The following is a 17,970-nucleotide window of genomic DNA, read 5'->3' as shown; positions in this document are numbered from 1 at the left end:
GAATCAACAGTAAAGAATTATATAACATCACCAAGCCTTGTGAGAAGGACATGACCACAGCCAGGCAGTGATACAGTAGGTGGAAGATCACAAGGTGACTGAGCTTCTCAGACTACAACCCAAGCTAGTAATCGGTTAGCTGTGATCACCTAAAGATCGTTTACATCTAATCCATCATGATTGCACAGCAAGGTCTACGGCCTGACATAACCACCTATGGACTGGCAATAAAACTCATATCTGGTAACCTGGTGGCCACAGACCGCCGATTGAACAGGAAAGGACGCTCCGGTTTGTGGAAAGCAAAAGACAACAGGTGGCTCTTGAATTAATTTCTGGGGGTACATTATGGGCATCTCAAAATTGTGGCTGGATCCTGGAGGAAGAGGAGGAGACAAATATTCTCCCGGGTCTGAGGAATTCCTCTGGGAGGAGTCACTGGAGTATTCAGGTCCATTGCAGATCAGAGGAGACATGGGATCTAGTCCTGGGTGGCTGCACTGTTCCTCAGTCACAGTCTGGAGACGGTTCTGCAGTAATGTACTAGAAGAGACCTCCTCTAGCTCAATAGAACCATGACGGGTGCAGTAGACGCGGTGGGGCACATACATCGCACCCTCAGGTCCAGATGAATGCACATGAAACTCAAATACGCACCCATGGTGCCCTTCAGTGCCTTGAGTGAGAACTGGAGGTGCAGACTGCGGCATGAAAACCTGATGGAACAGGATATGAGGCTCAGCGGTCACCGGAGCAGACATACTGCCCATAGGAGATGGCTGGTTCATGCCAGTTTGCAGTTTGAGAATTGGGCGAGCAAGGTAGGTTTGACCAGTCTGATAATCATACACTGAGCCAACTTGTGCTCTCATGGAATCCTTCAGATGGCTGGATGCTGCAGCGGTGCTGTAAGCCTCAGTCTGTATATTATAAGGCAGGCTAGCCAGATATATGGTCTCTGCAGGTCTCACCTGGGAGTCTGCTGTACCTGACCTTCCTTCTACAAACCCATGACCATCAAAACTTTGTTGCCTGTGATTGCTTTCAGCAGATTTGAGGGGAGTTTTTCGCTGCGCACTCTTCCCGTCTGACTTGCGATTTGAGTCCAGGAGGGGACTTGGCCCAAGAGTCCTCGAAGGAGACTGTCCGTGGTGGCGAGCCTGCGATTCGAGGAAAGATGTGCTCTTTCTTCTTTGAGTGTTGGACAGCTTTGGGGACGAGAAGGTTGGAGGTGGAGAAAACGAAATGGGGCGCTCATGAATAGTTGGAAAATATAGTGGAGAGTCTGGGTGTGTTGGATGCGCCATGGATTGTGGCTGTATTGAATATGGAGGAAATAAGGAAGTGAGATGTTTAGACAGCAGGAAAACAGACAGACATAATTCACAGTCACCCACAATACCCACAATTATATGGGGGTGCAGGGAGGACAAAAATAAAATGTGAAAATGGTCATTAAATACATGGCGGGCTGGTGAATGGGCTGCATTAATAGCGACATGATTTGCTATACAGGTTGCTTTCCAGAAATTTCTATAATGTAGGATTATCAATTACCACCCGGACACCCTGCAGCCACTACTATTCACACAAGGGTTGTCACCCAGCTTTTCTAGATCCCAAACAGAAAAGCTGCCTAGTTATGCAAGGATACAAAGCTTTGGATGCTAGACGTATGTGTTATTCAAGGCGATCAATAAGCTGGGTGCACCTTCCACAAGGTGTCACATTCAGCTTTCCAAGAGCCTTGAAGAACAAATCTGCAAGCCACTCAACAGTCTGAGAAAAGATTGCTGACAAAGTGGGAGCTGCAATGGCAGACAACCTATAGCCATGAATAGCAAGTATGCCAGGTTGTCCAGCAATTATCATCGTATAACTTGGCATGTTTGTTCATGCAGGACTTTAGGATTGCTGGGTGGATTCACTGTGAAGGCTGCAAGGGCAGGCAAAATTCTGAGCATTCAGGACTTTAGAGATTAGCCGTTACCCAGCTTTCCCAGAACCAATTAATTATATCTACTGGGTAATTGTAACATTTCCATCATTACTGACGCAACAGTTTCTGCTTAACTTCATGACCATTTAGCTCCCTAGAAAGCAACAGCAATATGTCAGCAGCCGATCTCTGCCATCAAACCATTAATGCAGCCTGTATGGTGATAACCGCTCAGCAAGGCAGGTCATGTCTGGTGAAAGTGGATGGAGCCAGGAGGGAGATACCCACTGAGTGGGGGTCGTGTGACTATTGAACCAACGGTGCAAATCTCCAGTGATCAATGTTCTAGAGATCATCCAGTTTTGTGTGAGGAATGAAAAGGTCTGCAATTTTCTAATAAGATTTGGGTCTGAAATCCTCTCCATAATCAATAAAGTAAAAGACTGTAAAAATTCAGAGACTGGGAAATGTGTTACCATGACCGTTGTCTTCTAAAAACAGCGCCACACTTATCCACGAGTTGTGTGTGGTACCGCAGCTCAGACCCATTTATTTCAAGCGAGCCGAGCTGGAATACAATACACAACCTGTAGTACGGTGCCATTTGTGTAAGAAACCAGTCACATACAACAACCCCTTTAATACTTCTCAAAGCTGAGGGGTGGTTACATTCGAATTGTCTAGACCTGTGATGGCCAACCTCCAGCTGTGGTAAAACTATAATTCCCAAGATGCACACTTGCTTAGCTGTTCTCAGAACTCCATAGAAATGAATGGAGCATGCTGGGAGTTGTAGCTTCACCACAGCTGGAGTGATGGAGGTTAGCCATCACTGGACACTAGACCAGCCAGAATTTCAGCTGATACATTGATGGATACTAGGTGACAGACTGCAGTGGCTCAAAGAGGTTCGCTTAGTCTGAATAGAACTGTAGCAAACTCTCAGCTGTGGGAAGTATTCGTTCTATACAAGTTTTCAGTCTCTGAATGCTAACAGGAATGTTTCTGTTTACAGACAGCAGGCAGAGATCTTGAAAGTGGTTAAGATCTGACACTGTATATTCAAAAGCTGCAGAATTTTCTCATCATACAAGGATCAAGTTACAATTACAGTACAGACCAAAAGTTTGGACACACCTTCTCATTCAAAGAGTTTTCTTTATTTTTATGACTATGAAGGCATCAAAACTATGAATTAACACATGTGGAATTATATACATAACAAACAAGTGTGAAACAACTGAAAATATGTCATATTCTAGGTTCTTCAAAGTAGCCACCTTTTGCTTTGATTACTGCTTTGCACACTCTTGGCATTCTCTTGATGAGCTTCAAGAGGTAGTCCCCTGAAATGGTCTTCCAACAGTCTTGAAGGAGTTCCCAGAGATGCTTAGCACTTGTTGGCCCTTTTGCCTTCACTCTGCGGTCCTGCTCACCCCAAACCATCTCGATTGGGTTCAGGTCCGGTGACTGTGGAGGCCAGGTCATCTGGCGCAGCACCCCATCACTCTCCTTCATGGTCAAATAGCCTTTACTTTCAAAGTTTTCCCAATTTTTCGGCTGACTGACCTTCATTTCTTAAAGTAATGATGGCCACTCGTTTTTCTTTACTTAGCTGCTTTTTTCTTGCCATACCAATTCTAACAGTCTATTCAGTAGGACTATCAGCTGTGTATCCACCTGACTTCTCCTCAACGCAACTGATGGTCCCAACCCCATTTATAAGGCAAGACATCCCACTTATTAAACCTGACAGGGCACACCTGTGAAGTGAAAACCATTTCAGAGGACTACCTCTTGAAGCTCATCAAGAGAATGCCAAGAGTGTGCAAAGCAGTTATCAAAGCAAAAGGTGGCTACTTTGAAGAACCTAGAATATGACATATTTTCAGTTGTTTCACTCTTGTTTGTTATGTATATAATTCCACATGTGTCAATTCATAGTTTTGATGCCTTCAGTGTGAATCTACAATTTTCATAGTCATGAAAATAAAGAAAACTCTTTGAATGAGAAGGTGTTTCCAAACTTTTGGCCTGTACTGTACATAAACAGGAAAACCCTTTAAGTTGTTCATAGAGTGATAAGTTAGAAGTGGCATGTGCTATGGTCTCAGCTTTTGACATTGGCATCACTGGGGCATGATCGCCTCCTTAATTAAAAGGAAAGCAAACGATCACATGACCACAAGAAGATTTACTACCCTGCAAAGGTGCACCAATTCCATCAACTTTCACCAAACTGTCTCCTCTTCATAATCACTTATCACCAGCCGCACGCATTTAATGGTAACTTATCTGCCATGCCAGGTGGTGCAGAGGTAAGGACACATACAGGGCTGGTACAGAGGGTAGGCAGGCTGCATCGCCGCTGGTGCCTGCGGGTGCTGCTGGAGTGCATGGGCAAGACGCTTTCTAGAGCCTTGGAAAGCTTTTCAGCAAAGGATTCCACGGGGGACGTCCAGCAAGGAGAGGAGGGGGCAGATGGAGGAGTGCTGGGGGAAGAGGAAGGTAGGAGAGGGGTGGAGGAGAGGATGGGGACACACACTGACATGCTACGACCCCGACGTGGCTATGGGGAAAGAAAACAAGACATACGAGAATATCAACATAATGTGAAACAAAATGGAACAATGGAAGTGACGTAAGGGAGAATATCAAGAACAGGGAGGTATCTAACAGAATGGATTCAGTATGTAGACCATTTGAGAAGAGGGGGTTACTATCAGTTGGCTCCTTCCGTGGAGCGCTGAATGGACCTCTATTCAGACCCAAGGAAAACTTGTCATGTCTTTCTTCTCTGGCTTAGAGTCCAGCAAATTTGTGTCTACGCTGCTAATTTAAAAAGGTCCTGGACAGGAAAGAAACCACTGCAGATGGCTCCAAATACAGCAGGAAAAATAATAAATCACATGGATTAACATAAAACAAAGGGAAAGTAAAAAACATAAAATTGTGCAGAGAAGGTAGAAGAAGAAATAAGGAAAGAAAAGTTCCTTAAAGGGGTTGTCTCATCATGGACAATGGGGGCATATAGCTAGGATATGCCCCCGTTGTCCTATAGGTGCGGGTGCCAGCGGTGGAGCCCTGCAAGTGAACAAGAATGAAGCCAAGCAAGTGAAGGAGGGCGCACTGCGCATGCGCAGTCGCCCTCTACTCATTTTGTAAATATTTCCATCGGTCCCATAGAAATAAATAGGAGCGGGGGGCCACGCATGCGTGATACGCTTCCATTCACTTCTATGGGGAGCCAGCTTTGTGGTGGCCGGACCAGAATCCTCCAGCCACCACCTTGTGGGGCTCCGTTCTCGATATAGGTGCGGGTCCCAGCGGTGGGACCCGCACCTATAAGACAATGGGGGTATAGCCTAGCGATATGTCCCCATTGTCTATGATGAGACAACCGCTTTAAGGAAGGTACAGAGTAGCTCCATTTGGTTAAAACTAATATCAGTCAGGCCAGCATTAACTTGTTGTCTATTGAAGTTTGAGGTAGTTGTTGCTCACAACGTTTTACACTGCCACTGTAAACACTGGTCCATTTAGGTACAACTATTATCAGTCACTTCAGCTTAGCTACAGTCTATTGGAGTCTAAAGTTCTAACACCTGTATCAATGGAGACTCGGGATGCAGTTTTGTGGCTCTCCATGCTTCAGACCGAAGCTCTGCTTACTTTCTGCTCATGCACACGACAGTGTTTTTTGTCCGCACCCGATCCACATTTTCTGCTGGTCTAATGTGGTCCTGTTCTCTTTATTGGGGCTGCGCAGAGTGCTGTCCGCATCCATATGTTAGTTTCGTGACCCCACTAAAAAGAAATGGAACATGTCCTATTCTTTTCTGTTTCACAGACAAGGATAGGACAGTTCTCGGGAGGACCGCAAAAACTCCATCTGTCATGTGCATGAGCCCTTAGATTGGCTGTGGTGTATGCACAAGCAGAAGGGAGTCAATGCATTGAGGGCAAATATCTAATACCGAGCAGAAAGATTTTAAGTTACTATTCTGTAAGCCACCAGTTAGATAAACTGAATATAAAAGGAGTTACTAGCCTTTACTAATCTTGTTTTCCACCCTGTACAATACTCCAGTCACACCCAGATCGGCATTTACCATTCTGCTGCCGATTATCTATCTTGCAGTAGCGTACTGGAGCTCAACTAATCTGTAGGCTTTGTCGGTCAGCAAAATAGTGACAGGGTGAAGCCTTCTATATTCTAGAGAGTAAAGGGGAACCCAGCTGAACATTTAGTGGCGTGTGCCAGCACACTGCAGTTATATTTCAACTGACAGGCAGCAGAATTAGGAATATAGGGCTAGATGGGACTAGAGACTTGATATAAGAAGAGAACAGATACAGTAAAGCAGGGATTTTACATTTGCAGATTAAGCTATGTTCTCATGATATTTGTGATGTACTAATAGAGTGTACACCCAAAAAGCTTACGCTCTAAATGTGGCCATGAAACGTTTCCATAGGGTTACATTAGCCCAACAGCTGCCAAAAAGTGTGTTCATCTGTGCCAAAAAAAAAACACAACCATGGAACTGCACAGCAGACTGCACTATTCCATGCAATAGCATTCAGTATAAAAACGTGTGTGTTAGGGTTCATTCAGATAGCCATAAGCTGTCTGCAAAAATGCTGATCAGTTTTTTTGCGGATTAGATGCAGATCTATTCACTTCTACGGGGCACTTTCCCTCAATTCTACGGCTCCGCAAAACAAATAAAACATGTCCTATACTTGTCAGTGAAAATCAGGACATGGCCCCATTGAAGTCTATGGATCAGCAAAAAAAACTGAATGCAATCCGTTTTTTGCGGACATGCTGAACTGTCTGAATGAGCCCTTAAACATATGTTTTTTGCAATATGATGCCACTGGGTGGAATCTGTGTAATGTATACATCCTGGCTTACACGCCATGTCAACAAAGCCTTAGATTTATATTTTATTTTTTCCTTGTTCTTATTTGTGATCATTTAATATTTTTGGCTGTCCATTTCCAGTGGATGTGGTTTTCAAATCTCCAATATTCCATTAAAGAAGCAGATTTATTAAAATAGAAATTTAAGGGAATAAATTAGTAATTGAAAGAGAAACAGAACCAGAGCAGTGATTGTATGTATAAGCGGGATAATGTGCTGTCTTGGGATCCTGCCTCAGGCCTCAGTCCACCCAGCAGAGCTTCCTGTCCTGTCTGTGGAGCCCAGTGCCATTAGTACAAATCAGAACTAAAAACAATATAAATGAAAGGGAACAGGCAGGGGTGGGGTAAGGGAGGCTGAGCATGGAGGAGTTCAGGCAAATAGCTCCGTGCAACGGGAGACATAACCTCATGCAACATAGCAAAATAACCCTGTGCAATATGGAGGGATTCCCAAACCCCACCCCACCAAATATTTCTAGAATTCACAGCCTCAGCTACATGGGGAGAGAGTGTGAATAAACACATAATCGGCATGGCCAAGCGGGACTGTGGCAATCGAAAGGGGACTCTGCCCTTTGGTTGGGTCACCGGGCCGTCTCTGTGGGCTGCTCTAGCAGCAACTTGTGTCGTGATGACACAGCATAATGTATCAGCACACAGGAGTATGGTCAAGGATTAGAAGTATAAAATAGAGTGTCAAATAGTATTAAAAGAAATGTAACAAAAAAAAAACCTTACATTTGATTGCGATTACATTATAGCAAAACCCTACACATGTTAGGTACCCGCAAAGTCAGAATAACCTGACTAATTTTAATAGGGTATTCAGTGCAAAATTAAACTGTACCTAATCACTTTCTAGATTTAATGTACCCCAAAGAGTAGTGAAAACAAGCTTTACTATATTATCTTGTGGGGATGCCACATGGTCACAATAGACCCATTAGAAATCATCAGGGGTCACCAAAGGAGGCACAGCTTCCAGAAAATTACCAAAATTTGGCAAAATTGGTGGACCAGGCAACTCCTGAAAAAATGGTTGATTATGTCAAAGCAGCAGTGAAAACCTGCTGCTGCAAAATCCGGATTTATAAAGGGAAATCTTCTTATGGCAGGCTGCACGTAAAGACCATCCCTACACATGGAGATCCCCACTGACTCCACACGTGAACTGTATCTGGCTGCTTACCCCCACAGATGTGCTGAATCCACCTGCCTGAGGCTGGAGGCTTGTGGTGCTGTAGCTGGATGCAACAGTGGAGGAGACCCCTAGGTCCTGTGGAGAGCTGTAGGAGACTGTTAGCTGACTGCCAACTCGTGGCTCCGAATACACCGAGGACCCCTGACCACTGTCAACAGTGCCATCCGCTGAGAAGGAAGACAGGATAGAGGAGACAGTCAAATATAAAGCAGTTGATTTGAGTTGAAGCCACAAGTACAAGTGTTTCTAATGAGAACCTGGACTATCTCCCCCACCCTCCTCTGGACTCACATGTCACGGATATAGTGGGCTGCTGATACTGCAGATGCTGATCAGCCTCGGGCTCCTCCGGCTCTACTTGGGACGTGGCAGTGATTGGCACAGTTGTGGACGCAGTCGTGGCTGGACCAGAGACTGCCTGTGCTGTGGAGGCTTTAACAGTGCCCGTAGGGGGACTCTGGGGCTGCACATCAGTCTGCTGCACCTGTTTCTGCAAGGCGCTCTCTTCTAGTTTCCTTTTTTCCTGTTCCTCCCGCACATGCTGCCGCTGCTCTCTTTTGCGTTTGATCAGCGACACACGATCTTTGATAGCCTTGGCCATGGTTTTGTGATCTCCTTCACAGACAAAGCCAGATTCCACCTAAATTGAGTGAAGAGAAGTTACATTTAGGGGCACAAATTTTGTTTAAAGAAAAATTGAATGGTAACATTCACATGGATTTTGTATGGCGTGGCATATACCATTTGGAAACATAAGGGTGGGGGGGAATGCAGCCAAGGAATTTTAGGAGAAAGGAGAATGTGACCAGAAATTTGAATTCCACAGAGTAAATTGACTGTGGTTAACTCAGAGAATAAGCCTGAGACCTCCCAGTCCTGCTGCAGAAGGACTACCGCAGCTTACAAGTATATATAGTACAGCAGTGTTATAAGGGGAGCGACTGAGTCACGCATATGGATGCAAACGTATGGATGTCCTCAACAATGGAGATATGGCAAAGTAGTTATCTTTGGGGGCAGGAGGCTTCAACACTTCAGATCACCAATTCCAGACTACAGCTAGCCTCTTCTGTATTAAAGGGGTTATCTCACTTCAGCAAATGGCATTTATCACGTATATCAAGTTAATAAAAGACATTTACTAATGTATTTAGATTGTCCATATTGCCTCCTTTGCTGCCTGGATTCATTTCTCCATCACACTGTAAACTGCGTGCCTATGTACGCTCCTATGGTCCCAGCCACCAAGGAGGTCGGCGCCTTTTCCTATACTATGCAAGCATGATGGATTGCAGGGTGGTTGTAACCCCTGGAAACGAACAGTGTATAATGTGACGGAAAAATGAATCAAGCCAGCAAAGGAAGCAATATGGAGAATAACAATACATTAGTAAGTGGCTTGTATTAACTTTATCTACATAACAAATGCCATTTACTGAAGTGAGAAAACCCTTTTAGAGGCCCGATAACAGGAAGCAATAGGCTGTATTCACCTGTTCTGCATTCAACCTCTCCCTATATTGAAATGTCCGATAACAGGGAATAATGGGAGTAGTGTCCCTTTAAGATAACAATAATGAAAGTTTAATGTGAGTACACACCATTTCCTGGGCTACATCATCAGGGACATCCCTCTCCAAATCAAAGGAGAATTCTATGGCCTCGTTATCCTTGTATTTGCCTTTTAACTTCTTGATGTCCTCAATGCGTAGCCATAGTTTGATAGCGATCTTCTCTCCATCATCTTCTTCTGCCAGTTCCACTCGCACCCCAGTCTCCTCTTGGAAGAATGCATGGTTCAGGAGGTCCTTGATGGCGTACCTGCCCAAAACATTGGGGAGAATTAGCTGCGCACTGACCCATATTTACCAATATAAACCTAGAATCACAGAAGATTTATCTTGCCCGGCTTTTGAAAAAAACATTCCAAAAAAACTACTAGGTGACTTTGCAAAATTGCTAATTTTTAGTAAGTTTTATTCTCCAGTTAGGTCTAAAGCTGCACCGAGAATCCTGCTGGTTTTCGGTTACCAGAGAGCAGTGCATTCTGGGAGATGATGGCTACAGTTAGCACTCAGCTCTTATGTCACATGGCAAATAGGTGCGAGACTAAGCAGGAGAATCTGACAGCAGCCCTGGATATAAACATGGCCGGCCTGGTTTTTACTCACACAGCGCTGACATATTCCGCAGCGCCTTAAATACATTATGTAATGGAGTGTAAGGCCAGTTGCACACGTTGCAGAAGACGTGCGGTTTTTCTGTGCGGATTCCCATGTGGAAAATCTGCAGCGTATTACAGTACCAGCACAGTGTACGAGATTACAAATTGCGGATCCGCAAAAGAAGGTTAACAGCTGTGTGGCATTTTATGGAGTGGAAGGGCCGGCTCCTAATAGAACGAACATAGGGGAGAAGAAAAAAGAAAAAAGAAAAAAAAAAAAGTTTGTGGGCATAAAGCTACTTTCACACTCTCGTTTGGTGCGAATCAGTCATGGATCTGCACATACAGATCCACACCGATAATAGAACCGCATGCATCTGTTCAAAACGGATCCGTTTGTATCATCTTTTACATTGGCCAAACGGATCAGTCTTGAACACCATTGAAAGTCAATGGGGAGCGGATCCGTTTTGCATTGCGTCAGTGCAAACTGATCCGTCCCCATTGACTTACATTGTGTGTCAGGACGGATCAGTTTGCCTCTGCAAGCAGCGTTCTGGTGTCCGCCTCCAGAGTGGAACGGAGGCAAACTTATGCATTCTGAACGGATCCTTATCCATTCAGAATGCATTAGGGCAAAACGGATCCGTTTTGGACCGCTTGTGAGAGCCCTGAAACAGATCTTACAAACGGAATCCAAAACGCGAGTGTGAAAGTAGCCTAAGCCCTAACCACGAAAGAGGTGATACTTCCTGCGAGTTCAGACCTTTCATCTTTATTCTGCTGGATGCATCCCTCGATGATCTCCTTCACCTCTGGAATGGCAACTTTATCAAAGCTAGCCGGCTTCACACCCTGCAAACAGAGCACGAGACAGATCAGAGAAGCAGGGGGTCATCACCACCATCATTCAATAGTACACCTAGAATCCGATGGAATACATGAGATGCCTGAGCACATATCCTGGACACAGATTCCAGAAGGTGTTATCCTCGGTGCAGAAGTCTCTATTTCCATAATCTCATTAACTGTAAGTGTCCTTTAGTAGGTGCAGTAAGTGCGGCTGATGGATTTCAATATTCACAGTATCACACAAACCCCAAAAAAGCCATAGCTTCCTAGTCTGCATTTCCAATTAAACTAGTTGTTTGATACAACCAAGGCTCTGTTCCGCAGCCTGCACTGTAAAGACTAGGGAATATGGAGAGTTCTGAACCAATGCTGACCTGTCCCCATATACAGCCAAGTTCAACATCAGATACTAACCTGATGCAGGGGACTCCAGCCTGCTGGGAGTTATTGTTTTGCACCAGCTTATTTAATGCATAGGGTCAACCTTGGAAGTACCCCCAGAAGAAGCTGTTGGGACGAAATGCGTTGGGGTCTGCAGAGTACTGCATGCTCATACTTGAGGGATTTGTTACTATATGCTTATTTGGTCTGATCACAGTGCATCATACCAATGAAATGTTGAGATAATTATATCTTAATTTTCACCTCAGCATATTATATAGATATATTATTAGAGCTTACCTTTTATATATGTCTTGGCTACTGATGGCGTGTGTGTGTGTGTGTGTGTGTGTGTGTGTGAGTAATATATTACATACACACACAGATCGCTATATAGCACATTTTCACCGCATTTAATAAATTTGTATAATTTGAAGGTCATTGTTTTTACCATTTTTGCACATATGGATGGAAGTTATTGGGAATCATGAATTTGATCCACAATTGAATAATATCAATGAATTTACCAAATTGGTGTCCAATCCATAATATATGAATTATATTATTTATTATCTTAATTTATGCAGTAAGCGGTCCCTTCTGACATTGTTTTTCATTGGCTTTAACAGAGGTTTGTGAGATGTAACAATAAAGCAATGAATGTAATAGAAATAGCCTTGGCTGTTATTTATCTTAATGATTATCGCACCAGGAGAATATATAGGTGATCAATCAACACCTACAAGTTTCCAGAATTTACACACTAGGCAAGAGACAGCAGTGACAAAATGCAGAGCGACCAATCGTGACCAGAGCCGCTACCAATCCTGGCCAGTGGTTGTACATGGTGAGAATAGGGAATCATCATCATATGTGTATAGCAAAGCCTGACAAAAGGCTCCGAGTGGAATGCTGTGATTGGATGGATTGTAACACCTTATATAAATCACACTATTCTGATTGCCTGATTGGAGTCAGGAAGGAATTTTTTATTCCCCTAAAGTGGGGAAAATTGGCTTCTACCTCACAGTGTTTTTTTTGCCTTCCTCTGGATCAACTTGCAGGATGACAGGCCGAACTGGATGGACAAATGTCTTTTTTCGGCCTTATGTACTATGTTACACTGTTAAAGAGGACCTGTCACCACAAAATTCAGTGTAATCTGCAGGCAGCATGTTATAGAGCAGGAGGAGAGGAGCAGATTGAGAGAGATAGATAGATAGATAGATAGATAGATAGATAGATAGATAGATAGATAGATAGATAGATAGATAGATAGATAGATAGATATATATGAAAAGGCCCAACAATATATACACACACAGTACAGACCAAAAGTTTGGACACACCTTCTCATTCAAAGAGTTTTCTTTATTTTCATGACTATGAAAATTGTAGATTCACACTGAAGGCATCAAAACTATGAATTAACACATATGGAATTATATACATAACAAACAAGTGTGAAACAACTGAAGATATGTAATATTCTAGGTTCTTCAAAGTAACCACCTTTTGCTTTGATTACTGCTTTGCACACTCTTGGCATTCTCTTAATGAGCTTCAAGAGGTAGTCCCCTGAAATGGTTTTCACTTCACAGGTGTGCCCTGTCAGGTTTAATAAGTGGGATTTATTGCCTTATAAATGGGGTTGGGACCATCAGTTGCGTTGAGGAGAAGTCAGGTGGATACACAGCTGATAGTCCTACTGAATAGACTGTTAGAATTTGTATTATGGCAAGAAAAAAGCAGCTAAGTAAAGAAAAACGAGTGGCCATCATTACTTTAAGAAATGAAGGTCAGTCAGTCAACCGAAAAATTGGGAAAACTTTGAAAGTAAGGGCTATTTGACCATGGAGAGTGATGGGGTGCTGCGCCAGATGACCTGGCCTCCACAGTCACCGGACCTGAACCCAATCGAGATGGTTTGGGGTGAGCTGGACCGCAGAGTGAAGGCAAAAGGGCCAACAAGTGCTAAGCATCTCTGGGAACTCCTTCAAGACTGTTGGAAGACCATTTCAGGGGACTACCTCTTGAAGCTCATCAAGAGAATGCAAAGCAGTAATCAAAGCAAAAGGTGGCTACTTTGAAGAACCTAGAATATGACATATTTTCAGTTGTTTCATATATAATTCCACATGTGTTAATTCATAGTTTTGATGCCTTCATAGTCCTGAAAATAAAGAAAACTCTTTGAATGAGGTGTGTCCAAACTTTTGGTCTGTACTAATATATATATATATATATATATATATATATATATATATATATATATATATATATATATATATATATATATATATATATCTCAAAGATTCAGTAATTTATACATTAGCTTTTTTTTTTTTTTTTTACTTAACTGTGTTCCAGCTGTTTAAAGTTATCACCTATCAGATCAGTGGTCCTACCTCTGGGACCCACACTGATCATGATAACGGGGGCCCTGTACCACCTGCAGCTCCCCTGAAGTGAAGTGAACGGAGCAAAAGGTCGTGCATGGCCGCTTCATTCATTTCTATGGGAGTTCTAGAGATAGCCGAGCGCTGTACTTGCAGTTTAGGGAATTCTCATAGAAATGATCGGAGCAGCCACCTGCATGATCAACTGGATGATCTGTTCATTTCAGGAGAGCTGCAGAGGGTATGGGACCCCCAGCGGTAGGACCCCTAAAAATCGAAACAACCAGAATTTCACTGAATCTTTTCCCATAAAACCCATATAGCAATCTTCTGCTCTATACCATGCTGCCTGCAAATTGCTCAGCATTGTGTGGTGACAGGACTGATTGCATTCTCTGTATAAAAGTGAGTATACACAGATAACGGTCAGTCACTGATAGCTAGTCACAGGGGTGGGCTTAAAAGGGTTGCCTCACTTCAGCAAATTGCATTTATGACGCTAATACAGGGCACTAAATGTATTTGGATGGTCCATACTGAGCCGTCCAGGACGGGAGCTGCTGTGCATGTGCGGTCCCACTGGGAACAAACAGGAAGAAAAGACCCTGCTTAGAGAGGGCGCAACTCAGGGGAGATACTTTTCAAAAAATGCCATTTGGCTACTTTGCCCAACTTTCCCCAAAACATATTAGAATAGAATTAAATTAAACCTTTATCATTCATATTAAAAAGTAGTGATAATGAAAGTGCACTTTTTATTATCACTACTTTTAATATGAATGATATGATAAAGGTTTCATTTTAATCTATTCTAATATGTTTGGGGCAAGTTGGGCAAACAAGCCAAATAGCCTTTTTTGAAAAGCCCCACGGTCCGGGCCGTCACTTTTTCCTATACTGCACAAGCACAGCCACCACTGATGGATTGCAGGGTGGTCGCAACCATGGAAACGACCAGTGTAAAACTTGATGGAAAAATGAATCAAGCCAGCAAAGGCAATATGGACAATAACAATACATCAGTAAGTGCCGGTTGTAGTCCATCTACACAATAAATGCCATTTATTGAAGTGAGATGACCGCTTTAAGTTAGAAAATCAGAGATTTAGCGTATAAATGACACCTTTTACTGAATCTTTTCCTATAAACGATATATCAATCTGCTCAGCTCCTCCTGCTCTATATCATGCTGCCAGCAGACAACGCTGCATTTTGTGGCAACAGGTCCTCTTTAAACTGTGACACATTTCTTATCACAGGGTCGAGATAGCGCCCTCGACAAATAGTCCAGTACAGACATTCTAAAAGTGCAGAGGGGCCACTGGGGATAGGAACATACAGCCCATTATTATATCATTAACTAGAGGGGGAGGGGGCGCTGTTAACAGTCACCTGACAAATACACAAAAACTAATCTCCTAAAAGTAACAGGACCTCTGCCCCCATGACCTAAATAGGTTTTCAATAAGGAAAGTTCATGACAGTCCACACATAAGTGATGGCAATCTCCTACACAGTCCTTATGAATCCAATCAAAGTTTAAAAGGAGAACAACTACTGTCAGAATCGGAGAAGGAGATGGGAATATTCCTCACCAATAAGAATGAAGAACACAAGTCAGCCTGAAATGGCCGATAACATAGAACAATAGGTTGTACTCCACTGCACAGAGGTGTAGTGCCTCGTCTTTACAGCACAGATAACAGGGCAAGTACAGCCAGCCCAAGTTAAACAGGAATGAGCACCCACATTCACCCACCTGACTGCCCGGACAATCCCGGGGGGAGCAGCAGCAGCAGCGGGAGTTCACTATGAGGATTACAGGGCAGAAATCCTTCCAGACATAATCCATTACAAAGCAGTTCAGGAGAGCACGTGGGGGTCTCCCAGTCACCGCACGGCAGATGAAAGGCGACAACCACACACTGAGCTAGACATTGTGCTGGGAAAATTAGATCAGAAGAAGCCAGAGAAACCTTCACCGGCGCTGCAGAAGCCAAGAGCCAGGGAGAGGAGGAACAGGTAATGTGTTCTGCCAGCCCTCACCCAGTACCACCCCTCCAAGCTTACTATTGGTGGACAGCACCGACCTCCCAGAATAATACAAGGACCTCCATCTATAAAATACACACATTTCTCCATCTTCTACCATCCAAAACTGTATCCATAACATTGTTTTTCTTAACCCCTTATTGCCAGAGATAAATTAACCCATTACAAGAAGTACAGATAACTCCTATCACTCTTGTATATACAAAGTTCCATACATACCAGGACAAGCTGGGTGAGAACAGTACGGCCACCAAAACAGCTGCCACTAGAGGTGTCACCAGCCAGTGAATCTGCAGTGGTACCTGGAGCTAGGGTGGTAGCTGCAATGGTGGCCTTTTTCTGTCACCCGCCTAAAATTTGGGCTTAGGGAACTTGTCATATCCGTACTTCAGACTAAGTTGGTTTCTTTTTTCCCTCTCTATGATCATAAATGTATTAGAGCTGAGTAAACCTTTTGAGATTTGGTTTGTTTAAGGATCACAGAATTTTTCAATTTGGTTTGGACAGATGCTGTCCCCTCTCTCTGGGCTTCATTCTAAATGAATCACAAAAAATTCAGGGTTTGTTAGAATTCAAAGTATTTGGGAAATTTCGTTCAAAGAGCTCTGAAAAATGAAAGGTGGAATCAGATTGGTTGCTTTCAGCAACACCAGTCTTGATAAATCTCCTCCATTGTGGGCAGAGAGCGTGGATGATGAAGTGCCAGGTTACAGCTATACCCCCACTTCTGAGAGGGCAGTAAGGGCACTTCACTCTGACCAGATCCACATGCATTGCATCACCTGCAGGATAGGAGCTGTATGTTTGGGACTAGTGCTGCTAGTTACAACTCCGATTAGAGAGGAAGGCTCACTATTGACACCAGTCCCACACATACAGCTCAGCAGTCTGCTTAGAGGATGCAGTGCTGATGTTACATCGATAACACGTGACCGCTGCAGCCAACCACTGGTCTGCAACGTACACTGTACAGGCCAGTGGGAGGCTGTGGCGGTCACATGTTCTCAATGTGGCATCATCGGTAATAAAGCCTGGCAGGTAGTACCAGAACATCAGTTCTGGAGCGGTGGGCAATTCTATAGGTGAGAAATGCTTATTTTGTTGCGTTATCCAGGAAAATATATTTGCGACTTATCCTCAGTATCAGATCTGAAGGGTTGTCCAGGGCCCCCACTGATCAGCTTTTAGAAGAGGCAGCAGACGCCACAGCGTCTTCTTAGGCCAGTCACATCACTGTACATTGGTCACATGGCCTAGTTGCATTCAATGGGGCTGAGCTGCAGTACCAAGTACTGCCACTATACGATGTACGGCGCTGTCCTTGGAAAGCTGCCAGCTTCCCGATACGGCTGATCGGTGGAGTTGCTGGGACTTGGACCTTGCTGGTGTGATAATGATGAGCTATCCCGTGAATAAGTAATCATTATCTTTGCCAGGATAACCCCTTAAGGACCAGCGCCGTACATGTACAGCGCGTTGATCGGGTAGTGCAGGAGCGGCGCCCGCCCGATCAGCAGCACAGACCCGGCAGTCACTGACAGCCAGGTCCCTGCATCAGTGAAAACACAGATGCCAGTGTGTTAACCCCTTGTATGCCACGGTCAAAGCTGACCACGGCATGCAGAGGGTTCGGTGGAGGGTATGGGTGCCCTCTGCTTCCCCATCGGGTACCCGCACTGAAAGTGGCAGGAGCCCGATGCCTTCCACAGGTTGCATTGTAATGCATTGCAGAGGGGATTGGACCCGAGAAGTCGAAGTCCCAGAGTGGGACAAAAAAAATAAAAAATAAATAAATAATTCCAAAATAAATCAAAATTGTAAAAAACAAAAACAAAAAACACACGTATTGGGTATTGCTGCATCCGTAACGAACAGCTCTACAAAACTATCACATGATCCACACCCTCACCTAAACGCCGTAGAAAAAAAAAAAAAAAAAAGTGCTAAAACAATCATTTTTTTTGTCACCTTACAGCACAAAAAGTGCAACAACAAGCGATCAAAAAGGTGTATGCCCCCCAAAATAGTACCCAACTGTCACATCATCCCG

At 43.9% G+C, this 17,970-nt stretch overlaps 1 protein-coding gene across 8 annotated transcripts in view; it reads right to left on the bottom strand.

The window, feature by feature from the left end:
* WNK1 (WNK lysine deficient protein kinase 1) overlaps positions 1-17,970 on the bottom strand; it is a 143,105-nt gene that overhangs the window by 32,690 nt on the left and 92,445 nt on the right. For 6 of the 8 annotated variants that reach the window (XM_040436448.1, XM_040436463.1, XM_040436454.1 and 3 more), the window contains exons 5-10: positions 11,003-11,091; positions 9,674-9,893; positions 8,364-8,712; positions 8,061-8,239; positions 4,272-4,508; positions 249-1,316 (exon numbers count right to left, since the gene is read on the bottom strand). In XM_040436448.1, the coding sequence (XP_040292382.1) occupies positions 249-1,316; positions 4,272-4,508; positions 8,061-8,239; positions 8,364-8,712; positions 9,674-9,893; positions 11,003-11,091 (2,142 nt within the window). Of the gene's footprint in view, positions 1-248; positions 1,317-4,271; positions 4,509-8,060; positions 8,240-8,363; positions 8,713-9,673; positions 9,894-11,002; positions 11,092-15,627; positions 15,854-17,970 lie in introns of those variants that run through there. The other 2 variants (XM_040436496.1, XM_040436505.1) reach the window with 2 other exon arrangements.

This window comes from Bufo bufo, chromosome 1, assembly GCF_905171765.1.
Source record: "Bufo bufo chromosome 1, aBufBuf1.1, whole genome shotgun sequence".
In the NCBI taxonomy this organism is placed as follows: Eukaryota; Metazoa; Chordata; class Amphibia; order Anura; family Bufonidae; genus Bufo; species Bufo bufo.
Note: the sequence above shows the minus strand (reverse complement) of the source record. Positions and strands in the feature narration are given on the sequence as shown.